A 19,058-nucleotide genomic window follows, 5' to 3' on the forward strand; every position below is an offset into this window, starting at 1 on the left:
TGCTTTGCAGCAGTAAATTGCTTTCATTTCCCCTAGTCCTTGGATTCCACAATGACACAAGCTACAGTAGTTCAGCAATTCAGCTCTTTGCTGACTTAGAACTTGTAGTAAGTCTAGAGCTTGCCAAGGCAGTTGATTTTGCTTGGTCAAACTGGGTTTTTTATGCGTGGCTATTTTCTTTGATTAAAGAGTATACTTAAAAACATCTGCAAACCAGTCCAAGTAGTGTTTACTGTTTAAGTTTCACTAATAATCCAAATTAGAAGAAAATAAATTTATCCTTATTATAACACTGCTTGGAGATAGAGGCAAATAGAGATGCTCTTTGTGAAGTCAAAGCACATCTAAAAGGCAAAATATTGCACTGAAAACTATAAATCTTTATTTGTTTAGCAATAAAAATTCTTTTGTGTTCTTTATATAAGCATATAAAGGTATGCAGAGTGAGTTTAATTCATAGTTCACAAGTACGTTTCAAAAATGATTGATGGATTGACATTTTTTTCTAAAAGATAGCAATTGACCACAACTTTGTCTTCTGAGCAATTAAAATACACTTAAAAGGAAAGACCAAGTGGATAGATGTTTTCCTAAATCATAGTTTTTGTTTTGCATGTACAGTAGTTGTAAGACTAATGGCAACCTGTTCTTCATATTGAGGTTTTACTGTGAGATCAAAGGAGAGGAATCTGGTGTACAGCTTCTCTGTTACTGATATTAACTCTGAAGTAACATATTGTAACCTTTCATCTTTCAGTAGTTTCACATACATTGTAGCAGAATTTCTTGAGGAGCAGATAAAAGCATATATATTTTTACAGTTAGCATCAAAGCTTAGGTTTCATAGGCTCTGGAGGGTTTGTTTATGCACTTTTTCTTTGTCTACCGCAATGTTTGCAGTTCAGGCTATTTTAGTTGATGGGAAGGGTTATGAGCTGGCTGATGGATTTGTCAGCTGCAAATTACAGGATCAGCTGCCTGAGAGACTGAGTGAAGTGGGCAGTTGGTAGCCAAGTGGATACAGCCCCTCTGGCCTAAGGAATTCCACAGTCCATGTGCAGGATATTCCATGAAGGATGACAGTACTTTTACCTTAACACAAGTAGGAAGTAGTTTAAAAATAAAAGTGTGCAGTGAATGGTTTGAGATAAATAATTTCTAAAAAGACGCTTTGAAAATGATATTCTGTAAAATTCAGACTCTAACGTCTCTTGATGTTAAACTATATGTTATAAAGTGGATAAGAATTTCTATACTTTCATTTGTAGTTTATATATTATTGCAGTTGACCTAAGATAAATGCCAGCAGATAAACAGTGTTTTCTTTTTACTTAAAAGTATACGTGTTATTTTATTTTCTTACTACTTCTGGTAATAACACCTTGCACTCATTGCAGCATTTAGGTACTATGTGATGATATTGCTTCTTCTTTGGTTATAAATACAAACTGTAGTAAGGTAGTAAAGACACATAACAATGTTCTAATTTTTTTTTTTTTTTTTTTTTTTTTTTGGCTCTATCTAATACTAAGTCATGTACAAGGAGTTAGGAAGAGCGAAGACAAAGAGGCCACATTTTAACAGGCTCTTTTAACAGCCTCAGAAAGATCAGGGATTTATAATGAAAATGCTATCACTTGTGTACTGTAAGGGGTTGTGGTAGAATGAGACCACCACCATGTTCAGATGCAGACTTGTGCAGCTGACTGGGTGTAAGCTGTGTAAAAAGCTGAAGAATATTTTGCCATGCAAAAAATGGTGGCAGGATATCATCAGTTGCAGTGTTCAAGAGGTGTCTGGATGACATGCTGTGTGATATGGTTTAGTGCTAGTGGTGGCAATGGTGATGAGGAGATGGTTGGACTAGATGATCTTGTAGGTCGTTTCCAACCTTGTGATTCTATGATTCTATGATCACTGCGAAAGTGTACTAACAACATCTGAAAATATGTCTTCAGGCAACAAATGAATAATATGGTCTAATAGTTCTATACCGGTTGCTTGAGACAAAGAACTTTCAGTAAGTCCAGATTTGTTGTCACTTTTACTGTTGTCTTCTTACTTTCTGTTTCCTCTTCTCAATTGTGATGGCTTTAAAGCACTGTCTCACCTCTGCAGTTTTTGTAAGTTGCAGTGGGTCATTGCTCAATTTTTTAATTTATTTTTACTTTTACCATGAGTATCCCCACTGTTCAGAAGTGCCACAGTTGAAGACAAGACTTGAATAAACTCTGGAAATATCTTGACTCCAGCAGTTATAGCAGGAAAGACGTTGACTTTGAATTCTCTTGGAAGTGAATAACTTATTTTTGCCTTAACATCGGATCTCTGGTGCCGTTTCCATGATGTATTTGAACTGAATTAATTATTAAAAGAAATATTGAATTTGTAGCTGTGGTAGAGGTAATGATTTCATTTTGCTGAATTATCTATAAATCTAAATATCATATACAGTAGTAACAAAATGTTATACTAGATAATATCATCTGGATTTGAGATTGTATTGTTTCCTCTCAAGAGGTTATTTTGTACAGGCAAGCATAAAGAAAAGATAAGTAAATAGGTTGCAGCTTTATTGACATTCTACTGCTAGGGTCTAAGTAGCTGTAATGTGTATGACAAACACCATCATTTTTCCTTGCTGAAGTGCTAGCATTAGTCTTAGGCAGCTATTTCTCTTCCATTGCTAAGCCTTTGCCTTCCATCATTATATGACAGCTACAAAGCAAGGAAAGCAGATACCAAGAGGGATCTAATTTCTTTTTCCAAATTTAATGTAAGATGTAGTTTCTCCAAACTAGTTCTTATCCATTTTATCCAGAAACCAAGCCTCTGGTGAAATGAAATGCAGCGCATGTGAAAACAGCCACAAAATCAAGTGAAAATGAAAAGGCACAAGTGCTGTGTGATACAGGGAGATGATATTATGGCTCTCATAGTTCTTGTCCAGAAATACCCAGTAGACCAGTGTATGGCCATGAATCATGTGTGCAGGATCTGTCTGGCACATCAGAGGCTGAAGATCAAGCCACCAGCTGTCACACAGGGTTTGTGTGTGTTCAGTAAGCATGTTGCATTGATGCTACCAGACTTGGATGATGTTTGCAAGTGGACCACACAGCAAATATGAAAAAGGTCAATGCAACCTGGACATATTGTGCATGCATTGTAGACTTTTGTCCAGGACTTCTGGACATTGAATATTTGGATCTATTAATAGCAGAGTTAAGTTTCTTTAAATCTATGCCAGGCCCAACTGTAAACTAAACCAAACTTCCTGACCTTTTCAATCAGATTTTCATCTAATAAGAGGTGGAAAAAAACAAACAAACAAACAAACAAAAAACCTGACAAACCTGACAAAAATGACTTCAGGAAAAGTGAGGGAAAAAAAAAAAAAAAAAAAAAAAACCAACCACAACACAAAAACACAGCTGTAGATAGTGCCTAATGTCAACATGTTTATCAGTGAAGTTAAAAGTCATTTATAAGATATTTATGTTTATGTGACCTTTACATGTATGTTGCATAGGTTGGCCTTAAGGTCTCTCCCTGTTGCTGGACCTGTCATGAATGGTTAATTATCTTGTTGGTGCATGAAGCATTTGGCTGCTGTAATGCCCTTAACTCTAAATTGCTTCAGAGTTTTAATTGTTAAGGAAAATGTGCAATTTATAACAAGCCTTGTAAAAATTAATAGAATATGTCCTTGAATATGGACTGCTTTCAAACCTTCAGTGGTGCTGTGATTTGCATTTTAGGAGAAACTTTGCTGTGTTGCTGCGGTAACTTTGTCTACATCAGAAACATTAGATGCTTTGGGAGATAGAGTAACAGTAACTCCAGAGAAAACTTAATTGAAGTTCTGTACTCTGCTGATCTGCTGTAATATCTAGATTCATTACTCAGTATTTCATACATTGACAATTTCTCCTTGTCAAAACTCTTGAGAATCTTTTTGGCAGTTTAATTCAGCAGGTATGTGTTTTGAGAAGCTAGAAAATAGTGAAAACTTATTTTGCACTTTGGCACATAATTAAGCTCATCCAGCTGATACAAAATATTCTTGTACGGATTGTGTCTAATATATAAAGTTATAGTAACTAGACAGTGTACTGTTACTGAGAATGGAAATTAAACTACTTTATGGCCAGAAGGAAGGAGGCGTGAACAGCACTAGAGAAGTGAATGCAAATTCAGTTTAATTTGCTTAAAATATTTTTCAAAATATTTGCAACAACACTGTAATACAGCTGTGTTTCCCAGTAAAGTTTCTATTGTGGTTTACCAAGAGTTTTAGCTGTGCCTTTATGCCTGGAGAATAGGTTTAGTGCAGTAATCTGGTAACACTTGAGCCACTTAACTTTTCTAGAAGTGTGTGAACATTTGAAGCTCTGAACACATGCAGCCCTGAGCATTTCCAGGTGAGGCCATGTGTTTTGTTCTTGAAAATATAGATGCTAGTTGTCATGACCAAGTGATCAAGGAGAAAGAGAGGAAGGGAGATTGCCTCCTTCTGAAGGCAGACCTAAACTCTGCTCATTGAAACTCCAATGTTTTTGTGCTCACCTCTGACATTTCTGGGTGCTACTCCCGCAAAGAGACTTGATTTAGCTGTCAGGACTTTATAAAAACATGTTACTGCTTCTAGTACTCAACCAAAGCAGTTTATTTAAGGTTAATATTCTATCTCTTGTACTAAATGTATTTCTTAACATTATCTTGAGATTTAACTTTGGTTTAATTTGTTATGTACATACAGCTATACATTCAATAATTTCACTTTCAGACTAAAGTTGTCAAATCTGAACAAATAAAAATTACAGTACTACATTGTTAATTTAGGAGGAATCAGCTTTATTGAGTATCGTTATTCTACTGCTATGCAAAAAAACCACAAGTGTTGTTACAAACACAAGCTTTTATTGTAATTGTTTGATGGGATCGTTTTGATAGAAAGCAAATTTGAAATGAATCAAAATTATGTTGCTTATTCTCATTTTTATTAGTGTTATGTATTTTTATACTGCCACATACTGGATTGTGGTGCTACTTTTTTAGTATTTTAGTCACATTTCTTTACTTGTTTATAACATGTTTTTTTAGACACAGCTTTCAAGCTGGATTGCTTTAAAGCAGCATTATTCACTTAGTAGTTTTTGTCTAAGTATTCCTTAAAGTCTTGTGCTAGCAAATTTTTTCCTTTCACAAAGAAAATCAGATGCTGATCATAAAGACCTTACTTTGTTTGCAATATAGTTCAGAAATCTGGAACTTTGTTATATATGGAGGATACAATTCCATCAAAGTCTTTATTTTATAACTTAGTAACTTACTTCTTTTTTTTTTTTACTGCTTTCTCAATGCAACTGTTTGCAGCTTGTCCTCCACTCATCTTCTGTTTGATTTGGTTTTACAACAAGACTATGAAAAATTAGCAACTTCTCATTGCAGCAATCAGCAATGGATCTCATAAATAGCTTATCCACATTGATGCCATTCCAGACTTTTGCCCTACTTGGCTATCAAGGCTTGGTTTAAAGGGAAATACTGTCCAAAAGAATTTTCTTGATGATGGGACAGATTGTATAGTCTGCATTTTAACTGGAGGGGAAATAAACTAAAAGGATAAAGAGAGATATGCATTGTGGCAATATTATCACTTTCATTCCTATTTCTGTCTTCTAGGTTGTCAGTTTACAGTGTTAGTTTTCTGCTTCTGATTCATGTAATCTTATTATGCCATCTTTCCTTACTGTACGCTGGGCTTACTGAGCATTCCTGCCAAACAAGACAGCTGCTGGTTCAGTTGTTGTAGCATTGCCATAAATAAATAAATAAATAGAGAACCTTAGATGTATTCATTATGTTATCTTTCCTCTCTGAAATAAGCTAATCTGCAATTAATAAAATGTGGTTGACAAGTAGATCTGATCCATGGATGGACTTTGACTGTAGCTTAATACCTACTTTATTTTTTCCATTACAGGATATTTGTGAAGATATATCTGATCATGTTGAACAAATTCATGCTCTACTAGAGACTGAGTTTTCTCTGAAGCTTCTCTCATACTCTGTCAATGTGATAGTCGATATCCATACAGTACAACTACTCTGGCACCAGCTCCGTGTTTCTGTTCTGGTTCTGAGAGAGCGCATTCTCCAGGGGCTACAAGACGCTAATGGAAACTACACCAGACAGACTGATATTCTACAAGCATTTTCTGAAGAGACAAAGGAGGTATAGTAACTAAATTGAGCATTTTTGATAATTTTATTTGTATTTGAAGAAGCTTGTACCTGTTGCACATTTCAAATTGCTAGGTTGACAATTTTAAGTGTATCTTGGCATACAGACATTTATTGCTACTTTTGTAAGAACCTATCTTGAGTGTTTTCAGTTAGTATCTGTTCATACCAAACTAAGAGAAGAACCAGTAAGACCAGCTCTCAAAAATGTCATAATAGTGGTAAATAAAGTTATCTTTTGGTTGAAATAATTTTTGTAAAGGGGTGGAAATATTTACAGAGGAGTTTCTAGTTGCTCTTGAATGTAAAGGTCACATGCAATTCAAAACCCAATTTTTAAGTGCAGTAATTTCTTCAGGTAAAAGCTTGAGCCCTTCTTGCATACAGAAACAGGAAGTTTGCACAATGTTTTTCCAAACTTTCCAGGTTATATCATAATTGCTTTAAAGCAGAGAACATGGACTATTATTAGTGTGATTTTGCAATTTGCCACTAAACAATCACATATTTTGCCTGAGAAACAACTATACATGAATGAAACCTTTTTCCCCCTAATGCAGTGTTGAATTCACTTACATGTAAACGGTTTGTAAATCTGGATTCATTTAGCTAAATTGCCTTTTCATTGAAATGAATCATAGAATCACCAAGAAAAAGAGCTCTAATATCATCCAGTCCAACCATCCACAGCACATATTAGTAGAGGGATATATCAGCAAAATATCCCACTAAACCATGTTCCGTGGTAGAACATCTAAATGTTTCTTGAACACCTCCAGAGTCGGTGACTACCTCAGACCGTTCCATTGTCTAACCACTCTTTCAGAGAAGAAGTATTTCCTAATGTACAATCTGAATCTCCCCTGGTGCAACTTGAGGCTGTTCCCTCTAGTCCTTTTGCTAATAACGTCACAGAGGTTACTCTCTCCTTGCCACAACCTCCCGCTGCTCAAACAAGGTCACTTAGAGTAGATTGCATGAGATCAACTCCGGGCAGATTTTGAATATCTGCAAAGAAGGAGCCTCCACAGCATCTGAGGGCAACCTGTTCCAGTGCTCTGTGCTCTCAACCTGCTGGTAATGCTCTTCCTAATGCAGCCCAGGATGTCACTGGCCTTCTTGGCCACAAGGGCACACTGATGGCTTATGATCGACTTGGTGTCCAACTGGACCCATAGGTTCCTTTTCTACAGAGATGCTTTCCAGTAGGTCAGCCCCAAAGCTGTACTGGTGCAGGACCCTGAAATTGCCTTTGTTGAACTTCATGAGATTCTTCTTCACCCAACTCTCCAGCTGCTCAGATTTCTCTGAAAGTCAGTGCAGCATTCTGAAGAATATCAGCAAAACTTAGTTTCATATGAGCAGCAAACTTGCCGAGGGTGCACTCTGTCCCTTTATCCAGGTAACTGACAATTGAGATTTACAAGACTGTACTCATTATTGATCGCTGGGGGGCATCACTGTCTGGATTCTGCGACCTATGTTGCAGAGGAAGTCAAAAGCCCCGTAAAGATGTCCTTAATTTCAGATCTCTGAAGTTTAAAGAGAATGTGCATACCTTTCTGCTCCCTTTTGAATTTTTATGTCTTTGGTACAACAAAGTGGGTGGCCCTGAAATCAATATTCAGACATGTCCAGGCCCACCTTCCACACCCCCTCTTCCTGATATATGTGCATCTGATGCTTCAGATTTAGTTTCTCCTTTGCTGTTGATGGTAAATCTCTGGCAAGTGAAACTGATGCTTGTTTGAAAATCCAGAGTAATGACTGAGGGTGAAATATTGATTTTTTGGCTCAAGTGTGGTGATTTCAAGACCTAAGAAAAGAGCTGATTCAGATACTAAGAAACAGAAAATGTCCCACATGGCTCTTAATACAACTCCTATAAAAAATGTCCTTCCAAAAAAGGGTGGACTGACTGGAGAGGGATGGATTGTTTTCCAGTGGGATTTTTTTTTTTTTTTTTCCGGATTGGCTTGCTTGATAATAATAATAATAATAATAAAAAGCAGTATATCCTATCGCAATTCTTTAATTTCTCTCAGGTAAAGCATAAACAGCATTTGATAAAATTAATGGTTGGCAATAGAAGGAAAAAAATATCAATATTAAGTTCCTGTTCTAATGCTTAAATAGATTCCCAGAAATTGCTATGTAGATTTTAATATTTTTTTAAAAATATATTTATTCAAGCTTTTCATCAAATATAATGTGATAGTGGCTTTATTTGAATGAAGAAAATAAATAAGAGATAATAAAAAAATAACATAGAGAAAATCGTATCTGGTCTCACCTACACCCCTGGACTCTTTCCTAGACAGGTCTGTGTTGTGTAACTACAGAATGAATCACAGTGTAAGGAGTATATCTTCTAGGGGTTTTTGTGTGTATATGGATAGTGAATCTGCTTGGGCAAATCAAGAAAACTTGACACAAGCAGATAACTCTTCCTTACAGAAACATTTTCTTAATTGAGTTCTTGAGGAGTATGAACAAGGAATTAAAGTTTATTTTTTATAGTTTATAAGGTTTATTTTTTTATATTTTGTGTTTAGGGGTCATACGCACATATATATATATATATATGTGTGTGTGTATATATATACCCACATCCTGTAGCTTAGCTGGCAGAAAGTGGCAGAAAGTATTTAGAAGTAATTGCAGGCACAATATACTAGTCTAGATGGAAACTTAATCTGAGCCAGCAGATCAAATGTTTTCTGTAGTCCGTGAACCTGTCATTTCACCAAATGTTTGGCTTGATCCTTAAGTCAGCCTTAAGACTGGCAGCTCAGGCTGCCAGTGTTAACTGAGGAACTCCATGGAATTGATGTACCAAGTTTTCTTTTGTGCTCTATGAGACAATTGCATCTCGGTAAATTGCATCACAGCTCCTGCAACTCTCATAGTGTTCAGACAATTTTCTGGGCAGGGAACAGTCCTTCTGGGCTCTATTTATAGTATTTTAGAAAGCATACAGCACAGTCTGTATTGACTTGCTTAGGAACACAACCAATTATCTGGGAAGACAGTAACTGTACTTTTGGCTATCTTGGTGCCAGCCAGAAGAGATACAAGAGAGTTCATGCTTTGAGGAATAATGGAAATAGAATAAAAATCAATGGGGCAAGCTGCTATGATGGAGATGCCAAATTGAGAAAATAGTTTTTAAATAAGAACTTTAGAAAATTAATATTTTAAAGGATGTTTTCCCCTTTAGGAACTACCCAGGGATAGCTAAGAAGAAAGAAAAATCACTTCAGTGCAGCCTGAGTTCTTCCTAGCTGGAGCTAATTGTAATAGTTGTATTTCGAAATTGATGAGAATAGGAAGTATGATAAGGGCCAGTATAAGTCCATGATAATATACAGTGAATTTGAATGGTCTCAAACAGTTGGAAAATTCACAGTAGGAAAACCTTGCTAATTAATTTAACTTATTTGAAAGAGTAAAAAAAAATGCAGAATTGTACTGGATCATATATAAATACAAGATGGTTTTGGAAACACAGCCTACAGTGTTGTACAGGAAATATTACTGTGTGGAAACAGATTTTTTGAAGTAAGTTATTCTTCTTGGTAGATGTGTGAATATTTTCCTGAATAAAAACAATAATAAAACTATGGTAATACTGGCATTAAATAATGCTCATCTGAACCACATGTTTAAATGGCTGCCTGGGAAATGACCAAGCTAAAAGGTCTAATGAATGTGATTGTAAATTTTATCAAAACTTTATTGAGATTTTATTAAGATTCATAAACACTTTTTTTAAGAGTCGAAGGAATGGAGCTCATTACTCAGGAGAAATGAAGGCCTCTTTTGCCTTTGGGAAGGGGTTTGATTTATATATGGCTTTACAGCTTCTAATATTTTCCAGAAATTAGAGGAAAAATGCAGCTGTAATACTAATCCTTGTTTAATCATTATTTTCCTTAATAAATGCAACTCCAGAACAGAAATTCAACAGTTTAATAGAAACTTCCCCTTTTAATTCTGGATTATTGACAATGCATAGTGTGTGGCATAGATTCTACATCTGGATATAACATCCTAAATAAAAAATATCAAAAATGCTTCAAAGTCCAAGATTTCAGTTGATAAATATTTTTGTAATGTATGTTTTCCACAAACAACATTTTTAGTAAGAGGAATTTTTTGTATGTTACTATGATTAATATAAGTTTTGGTGGGTGTAAGTACAGAGATCAAACATTATGTTTATAGAGGATTGCAAACAATAGCCTTCTTTATTGAGACTCTTCTGGTTCAGACCGTAGTCCAAGTGGCTTATTGTGAGATTGTAGGGGTAACTGCACTAACTGCACCTTCTCTAGGTAAAACTTTGCCTTAAAGATATCTATTATGTAGACCAAACCAGGCAAAAAAGACCAGCATACAGATTTAGCCACCTAGAATTAGAATCCTAAAACATGAATTTCTGCCCTTTGTGATGTTTTTAAATAGTTGTTGTAACCACTTGACCTAAAGTTTTGTTTTATTTTTCTTAGATCAACTTTCCAGTTTCTTTCTTGTTCAGTGATTAATACTTTACTAGATGTTAGGCAGTGAAGCATAAAGCTGATTATCTTGTGTGTAACATATGAAATTAAACTTCTAAAAGGTGCCATTTCTTCCTCTATTTCAGGATCGACTTGACTCTTTAACTGAAGTTGATGATTCTGGACAGCTAACCATCAAATGTTCTCAAAATTACTTGTCATTGGATTGTGGTATTACTGCATTTGAACTATCTGACTACAGTCCAAGTGAAGATTTGCTTGGTGCTCTAGACGACATGACCTCCAGCCAAGGTAAAGCAAAATCATTTGAATCCTGGAACTACAGTGAGATGGATAAGGACTTTCCAGGACTTATCAGAAGTGTGGGTTTACTTGCAGTAGCAACAGATTCCATTGCTCCTCAGAGTAATGAAGCATTAAATGAGAAAAAACATTTACCTCTCGCATCAGAAGATGGAGATGAAAGCAAGGACAGGAAAGGACCACATGAGCTTTCACATTCTCCTGCTTATTCTCCTGTTACTGAAGGACCTTGCTCTGAAGATGGCATCTCATCAACTGAGAACAAAACAGTTTCTGCACAGAAGAAACCAGAATACAATCTTTCACAACTCAGTGATGAAAAAATCAAACACCCTCACTGTGAAAACTCAAATTCTAAGAGATCCATAAGAGACTGCTTTAACTACAATGAAGATTCCCCCACACAGCCTACTTTGCCAAAAAGAGGTCTGTTTCTGAAAGATGATGTATTTAAAGACTACATGGAAACCAATGACTTTAAAAGGCAAATCTCTCAGATAGTAAAGAATGAAATGAGTAGAAGTACACCCTCACTGTTAGATCCACCAGACAGGTCCAAACTTTGCCTGGCTTTACAGTCAACCTATAGTAGTCCATCTGCTGTTAGTCAGTCTTATGATTGCTTAAATAAAATAGGCGATAGTAATCTTGAGTACACAATAAATAATCACTTCAAGAACAGTCCTGTGAGTCTAGGAAAAACTGCTTACTATACCTGTAAAGAAAAATCAAAGCACAAGAAGTCTCATGACACTCCACAGAAAGTGAAAGCTGGCAGAACGTCTGTACGTATGTGTAAAACAGCTCCACCAATAGAAGTAAAAAAAAGAGAACGTTCTCTACAAAATGGAATTACTTCTCATAACTCTCAGTGTCTAGAGGGCGCAGAAACTGATTCTTTTTCTGCATCATCAGATGCTTGTAATCAGGGAGACCTAAATGGACAATCACAAGGTAAAACTGAGCCTTTTAGTTCACCATGTAGCCAAAAGAGTGCTTCCTCAGCTAGTTCTGAACATATCAACTCATCACCTCTTTTACCGAGAAGAAAGAAAAATAAAAGTTTATCCTCATCACCAAGTTATAGTCATAAACACAGTAAAGATGGTGAGATCTGGTATGGTTCTGATGAATATTTAGCACTTCCTTCACATCTCAAACAGACTGAAGTATTAGCTTTAAAACTAGAAAATTTGACAAAGCTGCTGCCTCAAAGGCCCAGAAGAGAAGCTATTCAAAATATTGATGACTGGGAGTTGTCAGAAATGAACTCAGATTCAGAAATGTATCCTACATACCAGGTAAAAAAACACAAAAAAATGGGTAGAATTTCACCAAGTTCTTCAAGTGATATAGTATCTTCCTTGGGTGACAGTATTGAATCTGGGCCTCTCAGTGATATTCTCTCTGATGAAGATCTTTCTATGCCTGTGTCTGGCATTAAAAAATATACTGAAGGAAAGTTGGAAAGGACAGCTGCCACTCAGCGCACTGAGAATGAAACTTCTGCCTCAAATAAATCAGCTTTAATTCGTCAACTTATGCAAGATATACAACATCAAGAGAATTATGAAACCATATGGGAAAAAATTGAGGTAAGATCATAATCCTGTGTTTTTGTGCTGTGTTTTCAATAAGACTGTACATAGAGCTGAAGCTGGGAGCAAGGGAAAACCTGCTTTGTTTTTCTTTTAATGATGAAAATAGTCTCTACTGACCAATGGAAGTAGACAGCAGTAATGATAATTGTGCTTATGACTGGCTGCAGTTAACCTTAATTACACAGAATTTGATTGTCTTACTTACACCAATGCCTTTAAACTTGGCAAAACATACTCTACAAAGATAGCAGAGCTTCTTTTGGCCAAGATTATGTTCATAATAGGTTATTTTTGGAAGCATTTGAAAATTATCATTTTGTGAAATGATGCTTTGTAGTCCCCACTTCATATTGCCAATTTCCTTCACAAAAAAAAGTAAAAATAGAAAAATTGCTTTACTGCAAGAATGTGGGGATAACTTTCTTGACTCTTGTCGCATCATGTATAATAACTTCATTTCATTTTATTCAGTTCTCCTTTTTGCAATGATACTCCTCCTAGTTTTTGTGGAACTAAACATAGCAGCTTTTAATTTAATTTAACTTGAGTTGAGATAGGATTTTTTTTTTTTTTTTTGGCTTTGCATAACTTCTGAACTACCTGTTCTTCAGAAAGGGAAAAAGGTTGCAGTTAATGCTATTATTTATTTTATGTTAACGTTATTATTCTGTTGCTATTATTCTGTCTTCTGTTTATAGAACTAAAAAATGGTTAGTTTTTCAATACAAGAGCTTTTACTGAGATGATTCCTGCCTAAGTGATGACTTGCTGAGCAACTTTAATGTGATATAAGTAGTAGAAAAAATAGAAAATTCCTCTGTTATGTGAGGTTATGAAAAATTGCAAACAAAATCTTCCTAAAAAATATCATACGTGTGTTGCAACAGAGTCCTTTCTTTTGCCAGATCTCCTGTTTCATAATTCCCCAAGCCAAATGGGAAAAGTGTCATCATTTGGCATTTAGTTCAGTTCTATTGTTTAATAAATCTTCGGTCCCAAAAAGAGGATTCCTAATTGCATGAATGTGTCTTAGCAGTAGTTCAAATCTTTTTTTTTTTTACGCTAATTTTATGCTAATGAAGTCAGATATGAAAGGAGAAGCTAATTAAGAAGAAGCAAGCACGTGCATGTTTGTAATCCACTTACATTGTGGAAAATGTCTAGCCTAATATATTTTATTTATCGAGATTGTAAAACAAAACTAAAAGAACTCAACCTTTCGGTTTTGGCCTTGAAAGAAATGGCAGCCTCAAAATCATTGAAAGTTGTATTTTAGCTATTTTAATAGAGTGAAGAAAGTAGTTTCAAAATTTTATACTGACGGGAATAATTTTGAATTAATTCAAATCTGGAAATACCTCGACAGTAAGCAGTTTGCTGAATGTATGCTACAGTATTTATTTATTGGAAGACTTCTCCATTGTCTCATTTATATGGAATATAATCATCTGAGGAAACTAGCCAAATTTGTTTTTTTCATACTTCCAAATTATGCAGATGCTCTTGCATAGGTACTGTTATACTCTTCATCTTTTTGATTATCCATAGACAGAATTCTGCTTGTCTGGCCTAATTGCTGCTGAACTGGAACACTTTCTTTGTGATAAACACTACATATTTCTGCCATATTTCGCACTGTAGTGCAGTTAATTCTTTGGCCCATGCTTCTTATTTAGGTAGTACTGGGTATCACTGTTTTGTGGTATGTTACATTTTTTTGTGGCAGTTTCATGTACATTTCTGAAATTACATTTTGGAGATAAATATGAGGAGAGATAGAAAATTCTGAATGTTCCTTTTATTGTCAAGATGTATTTCTACACTAAAAACAGCATTAAAGCACTTTTAGTAGCTACTCTAAGTTAATTTTAGAATGCAGATTCAGGTTGGTAGTTTCTGTTATACTAACTGGAAAAGAAAAAGATATCTCAGCATCATTCCTGCAGGCAGAATCACTGGCATTATTTTCAGTAAGATTCTTCAGCCTGGAGGAGACTCAGGGATCTTATTAATGTGTATAAATACCTAAAGGGAGCATGCAAAGGGGATCGGACCAGGTTTATTTAAGTGGTGCCCAATGACAGGACAACAGGAAATGGACACAGTCTGGAACAAAGGAGGCTTTATCTGAACATCAGGCAACACTTTACCTTGTGGGTAACAGCAGAAGTACAGACTGACTAGAGAGGCTATGCATTCTCCTTGGAGATCTTAAAAAGCTGCATGGGCACTTGTCTCTTGGTGTTTCTATTTGAGCAGGGGTTGGACCACATGGATCCAGAGGTCCCTGCCTACCTCAACCATTCTAGAACTCCACCTTATCAGTTTTGAAAGGTTCCTTTCTTTGATAAAACTAATTTTTCCTTAAAATCATACTAATGATATATTTTTTTCATTTTTATGTGCAAACATGAAAATTGGAAGATCATCTTAGGGATGATATTGTAATGATACATTTTAAATCACCTGAGTAATAAGATAGTGCTGGGAAAAAAAAAAAATAAAAAATTCAACCAGAAAAATCTTGTCCACTAGATAGCAGTCCTAGAATAGGACTATATTGACATCTTTGTCCTGTAATCAGTAGTAACTCATAATCCCATTCTATCTGATTTTTGACGGCATAACTATAAAGGGTGGAAAGGTAACCATGTGCAATACTGGGCATTCAAATGAAGATATTTTGGCTTTACAGGCCTCAGTGTTTATTATATGGAGAAAATTGCCAAATTTTCCTCATTTACAGACTTGCAGCTTGTTTTATGGCAAGCTCAGTTTTTGCAAGAGTCATATGAATACTTGAATTTCTCTGAAAACAGCAATCTGATATCTATCGTTCCCATCTTTTCATGAATTTCCCCAAACTCCGATGGCTCTGTCTTTGTCAGGCAGTTCAGACTGGCACTCATTACTCACCTTCTTGACACATTTTTATATTGTGGATTAGAGTATGCACCAGGGATCCTACAATGAAGAGTTATTGCTAGTCTTTGTGTTGCCTTCCAGGGTCCAGTCAGGGGCACTGTCACCCTTGTGCAGCCATTTGTCCCCTTTGCAGCCAAGATCTTTCAGTGGAGCAGAGATCAAAAACCTCTTTTCTGAGTTATTAGAGTAATAGGATTAATTTTCCTGTGTGTGTGTGTGGGGGGGGGGGGGGGGGGGGAGGTGGAGGGAAGAGGGGGGAGGGGGGAGGGGGGAGAACTGAGGTTTGGTGAAGTGTGCAGTCTACAAAAAAGAGTGTACTCTCAGAGCTAAACTTGTTAGAGTGATAAATAACCTATGGGTTTGTGTGTGAAATACTTGTATTTTCAGAGGGTAGTAAAAGGTGACTAAGCTGTAGGCTTCTACAAATGGTTTGATGGGCTCAGTTGAGTGAATTACATGTTGGAGATAGAGTTGGGAGTCCATTTGGGTAGTGGAGAGATGGCTGGAAAATATTTGGAGGACTGAAATTTAATTGTTTATATTGATAGAGGACATAGTTTCTTCTGGGCAGAAAATGAGATGTAAACATTGCATTGGTATAGTTAATGTAGAAGCTGGATTGCTATAAGAGAAGCAAAGTTTACTTGTATTTGGAGATGATTTTCATCATTAGGGCAAAGAGCATGTACAGAGAACAAATGAAGTTGGGCCGTAGTGCTAAGGGTACTAAAAAAGCTTATAGAAAATGATAATGCTGATAGGACTTGGTAATGAAGAAAAACAGAATGTAAACCAGTAATGTCAGAACAGATGAAAAATGCAAAGATAATTGACAGGGAACAGGACTTGATATTTTTGAATTACCAGATAAAGGATTTTTCAAGTGTTGTAGTGCTTTCCTCAGCCTTTTTTCTTTCAATAAATTATGCAAAAGTGCTTTAATATTGAACCCCTTAAGATAAATGGATTACATATTTTTCCTAATAGTAAAGTGGTTGTCAGCATTTTTTCATTTATAAATTTTACCGTGCTGCTTCATAATATACTGAAATACTGCTCTTTGCTGAGGAGCAATTTGCAGAAACAAAAATCAACAAAAAAAATTACCAACAAAGATACAACACTGAGTAAAAAGTTATCAGATCCAGAAATGCCTTGGCAACACTGAAATCCTCTCAGCAGTTTTGCTGCTTTGTGCAGCATAATTGCGGATGTCACATCATATTTTGTACTGTGAGTGAAGAGCTGTTTTGTTGCTTTTGATCTGATAATACTGCCCTGCTTTAAAAGCCCATCCCTTGGTTTACAAGCTGGTTAAAGTATTATTAAACAATAATGCATATGGAATTCACAATTCTGCTCAAATACTTCTTACTAAAAAATGATATTAAAATACAGTGAACGTTTGGGTTTCTAACAGTTTGCTTGAATTTAAACATCTCTTCTGAGTGCATGCACTTTTCTTTGGCATTTGCTTTATAACTGAATGAGTTTGCCACTGGGAATCTTTGCAAAACCATCAACTACTATGCAAGCTCTGCAAATTCTGAATTTGTAACTGCACATCTAAAACTGACTGTAGAAGTTATATAATATGAAACACATGCTTGTTCAAAACTGTTTTTTAATTCCCCATGTAAAGGCCTCCAAATTTTAGTAATTTCACAATGATTTCAGGGTATGTCCTTACTAGTATATTGAACTGATTGCAAGTGATGTTCTACATCAACCATTTGTTTCACATCTGATACGAAACCTTTAGCTCCAAACATCTCATGATTCTTGCTGTGTACACAGCTAAACGCCACATCCCAGTCCTCCTGTTTTCAGTTTGAAATAACTTCTGACAAACTCTGTTAACTAGTTAACGTATTGATTTTCACATTATATTGATTTGATTTTTTTTCCACTCCTTGAAGTGCCATCATTATCAAACAGATAACTGTTGAATTGACATTTGTGTTTTCTATTGTTCCCTTAAGCATGTTTATATACAGAGGCCTAAGAAAGAATGCTCATTGCTTTCTATTTTCATAGTACTGCACCTTTCCCAGGGCTTTAAGGTCTAGCTGTTCTGTTACATAATACACTTAGGCTCCTGGATACTGATGTTTTATGTATTTTCTGTGAGAGTGCACAGGATATTCCAGAAAGCTACAGTACAGCAGAGTCCCCGTGGTCTAGTCTAAATATTTAATTATTTAGATAATACATTGTTGCTAACTTCCAACTAAATTAAATTCCAACCTATCTACTGTTGTTAATGCATCATTGCCTTAAAATGTGTACATGCTGAAGATGAGTCAGAGCAGGAGAAATGTTCAAGGGTCTAGAGAGGATTAACTTGAGAGGAAAGATCAAGTCCACTTATGTAAGATTATTGCATAACTCTTCAGAATATGTTCATATCCTTTTCTTTTTGTGTGTCTTTATGTGGTTTGACAGCAACAGAGTTTTCATTCCTCCATCCTTTCCAGTATATTAGGATCAGAAATGAAACATTAAAGCATACTAACTCTTAAATCATGTTTGTCATCATTAAGCACCAGAGTGAATATGATTTGTGGTGAACGTGGACAGAAAACTGTCTCTCAGAGGTTTATTTCAGTCTATCTGTATGCTTACAGATTTTACAGACAACTTTTGAAAGTTGTCTTAAAAGCAACCAGAAAGACAAATAAATGTTTATCCTTGCCTTAGATTTTGGAGCCCAGATGATAATCCTAACAAAGAAGTTCAACTAGCCTTAGCTAACAAAACTTATGTCTTATTTGAATATTCCTTTATTGTTAGCAAAGACTTATTTTGAACCCTGATTTCAAGTAGATCAAATAAGTTTGCCAGAGGACTAGATTTGCTTCTACTTTCTGTTGGACAATCTTTGGAAAATTCACAGAGCAGGCTGACGAAGATAGAGACCAAGAGCCAATGAGCAAACTGAGATGTAGATGTGTAGATATTCAAGTCGCAAAAACTTAATAATTTTGCCCGCTGATGCCAACGTCTGACTACAGGAGTACTTCCTTACTGTGCTGTATGAGACCAAAGACACCCAGAATCATTTGAAACATAAATACTACTACAATATACCTGTAACTGAAGTTTAGGAGCTAGCATAAAACTAGCCCAGATAAGTCCAAACCAGGTTCAACCTATGCATTGCAGTACAAATTTGTCACAACTCTGCTGAACTACAGAAAACAAGATAAAATTGTAAATTTGTTTAAAACAAATCTTTTGGGGTTAAAAAGAAAAAAAAAAAGAATAAAAAGACAACAAAAAAAAAGACAAGAGCCTGTTATTTTATTCTGTAAAGGTTTCCAAATTTGGGTTAAAAAAAAAGAAAAAAAAAAGTAACTCAGAATTAGGGTTTTAAGAGGTTATAAAGAACTGCCCACTAGAGACCACTGGAAAAAAAATTATAAAGTGAAGTGAAGATAAGTAAATTAGGAGGCAA

At 35.6% G+C, this 19,058-nt stretch overlaps 1 protein-coding gene across 1 annotated transcript in view; it reads left to right on the forward strand.

Annotated features, from left to right (window-relative positions):
* The window catches only part of AKAP6 (A-kinase anchoring protein 6), a gene marked incomplete at both ends in the record, with an annotated part of 207,848 nt that overhangs the window by 25,806 nt on the left and 162,984 nt on the right, over positions 1-19,058 (forward strand). The window contains 2 exons of the mRNA XM_079537288.1: positions 5,990-6,241; positions 10,898-12,670. Of these exons, the coding sequence (XP_079393414.1) occupies positions 5,990-6,241; positions 10,898-12,670 (2,025 nt within the window). The remainder of the gene's footprint in view (positions 1-5,989; positions 6,242-10,897; positions 12,671-19,058) is intronic.

Source organism: Tetrao urogallus (assembly GCF_951394365.1).
Source record: "Tetrao urogallus genome assembly, chromosome: 6".
Taxonomy (NCBI): domain Eukaryota; kingdom Metazoa; phylum Chordata; class Aves; order Galliformes; family Phasianidae; genus Tetrao; species Tetrao urogallus.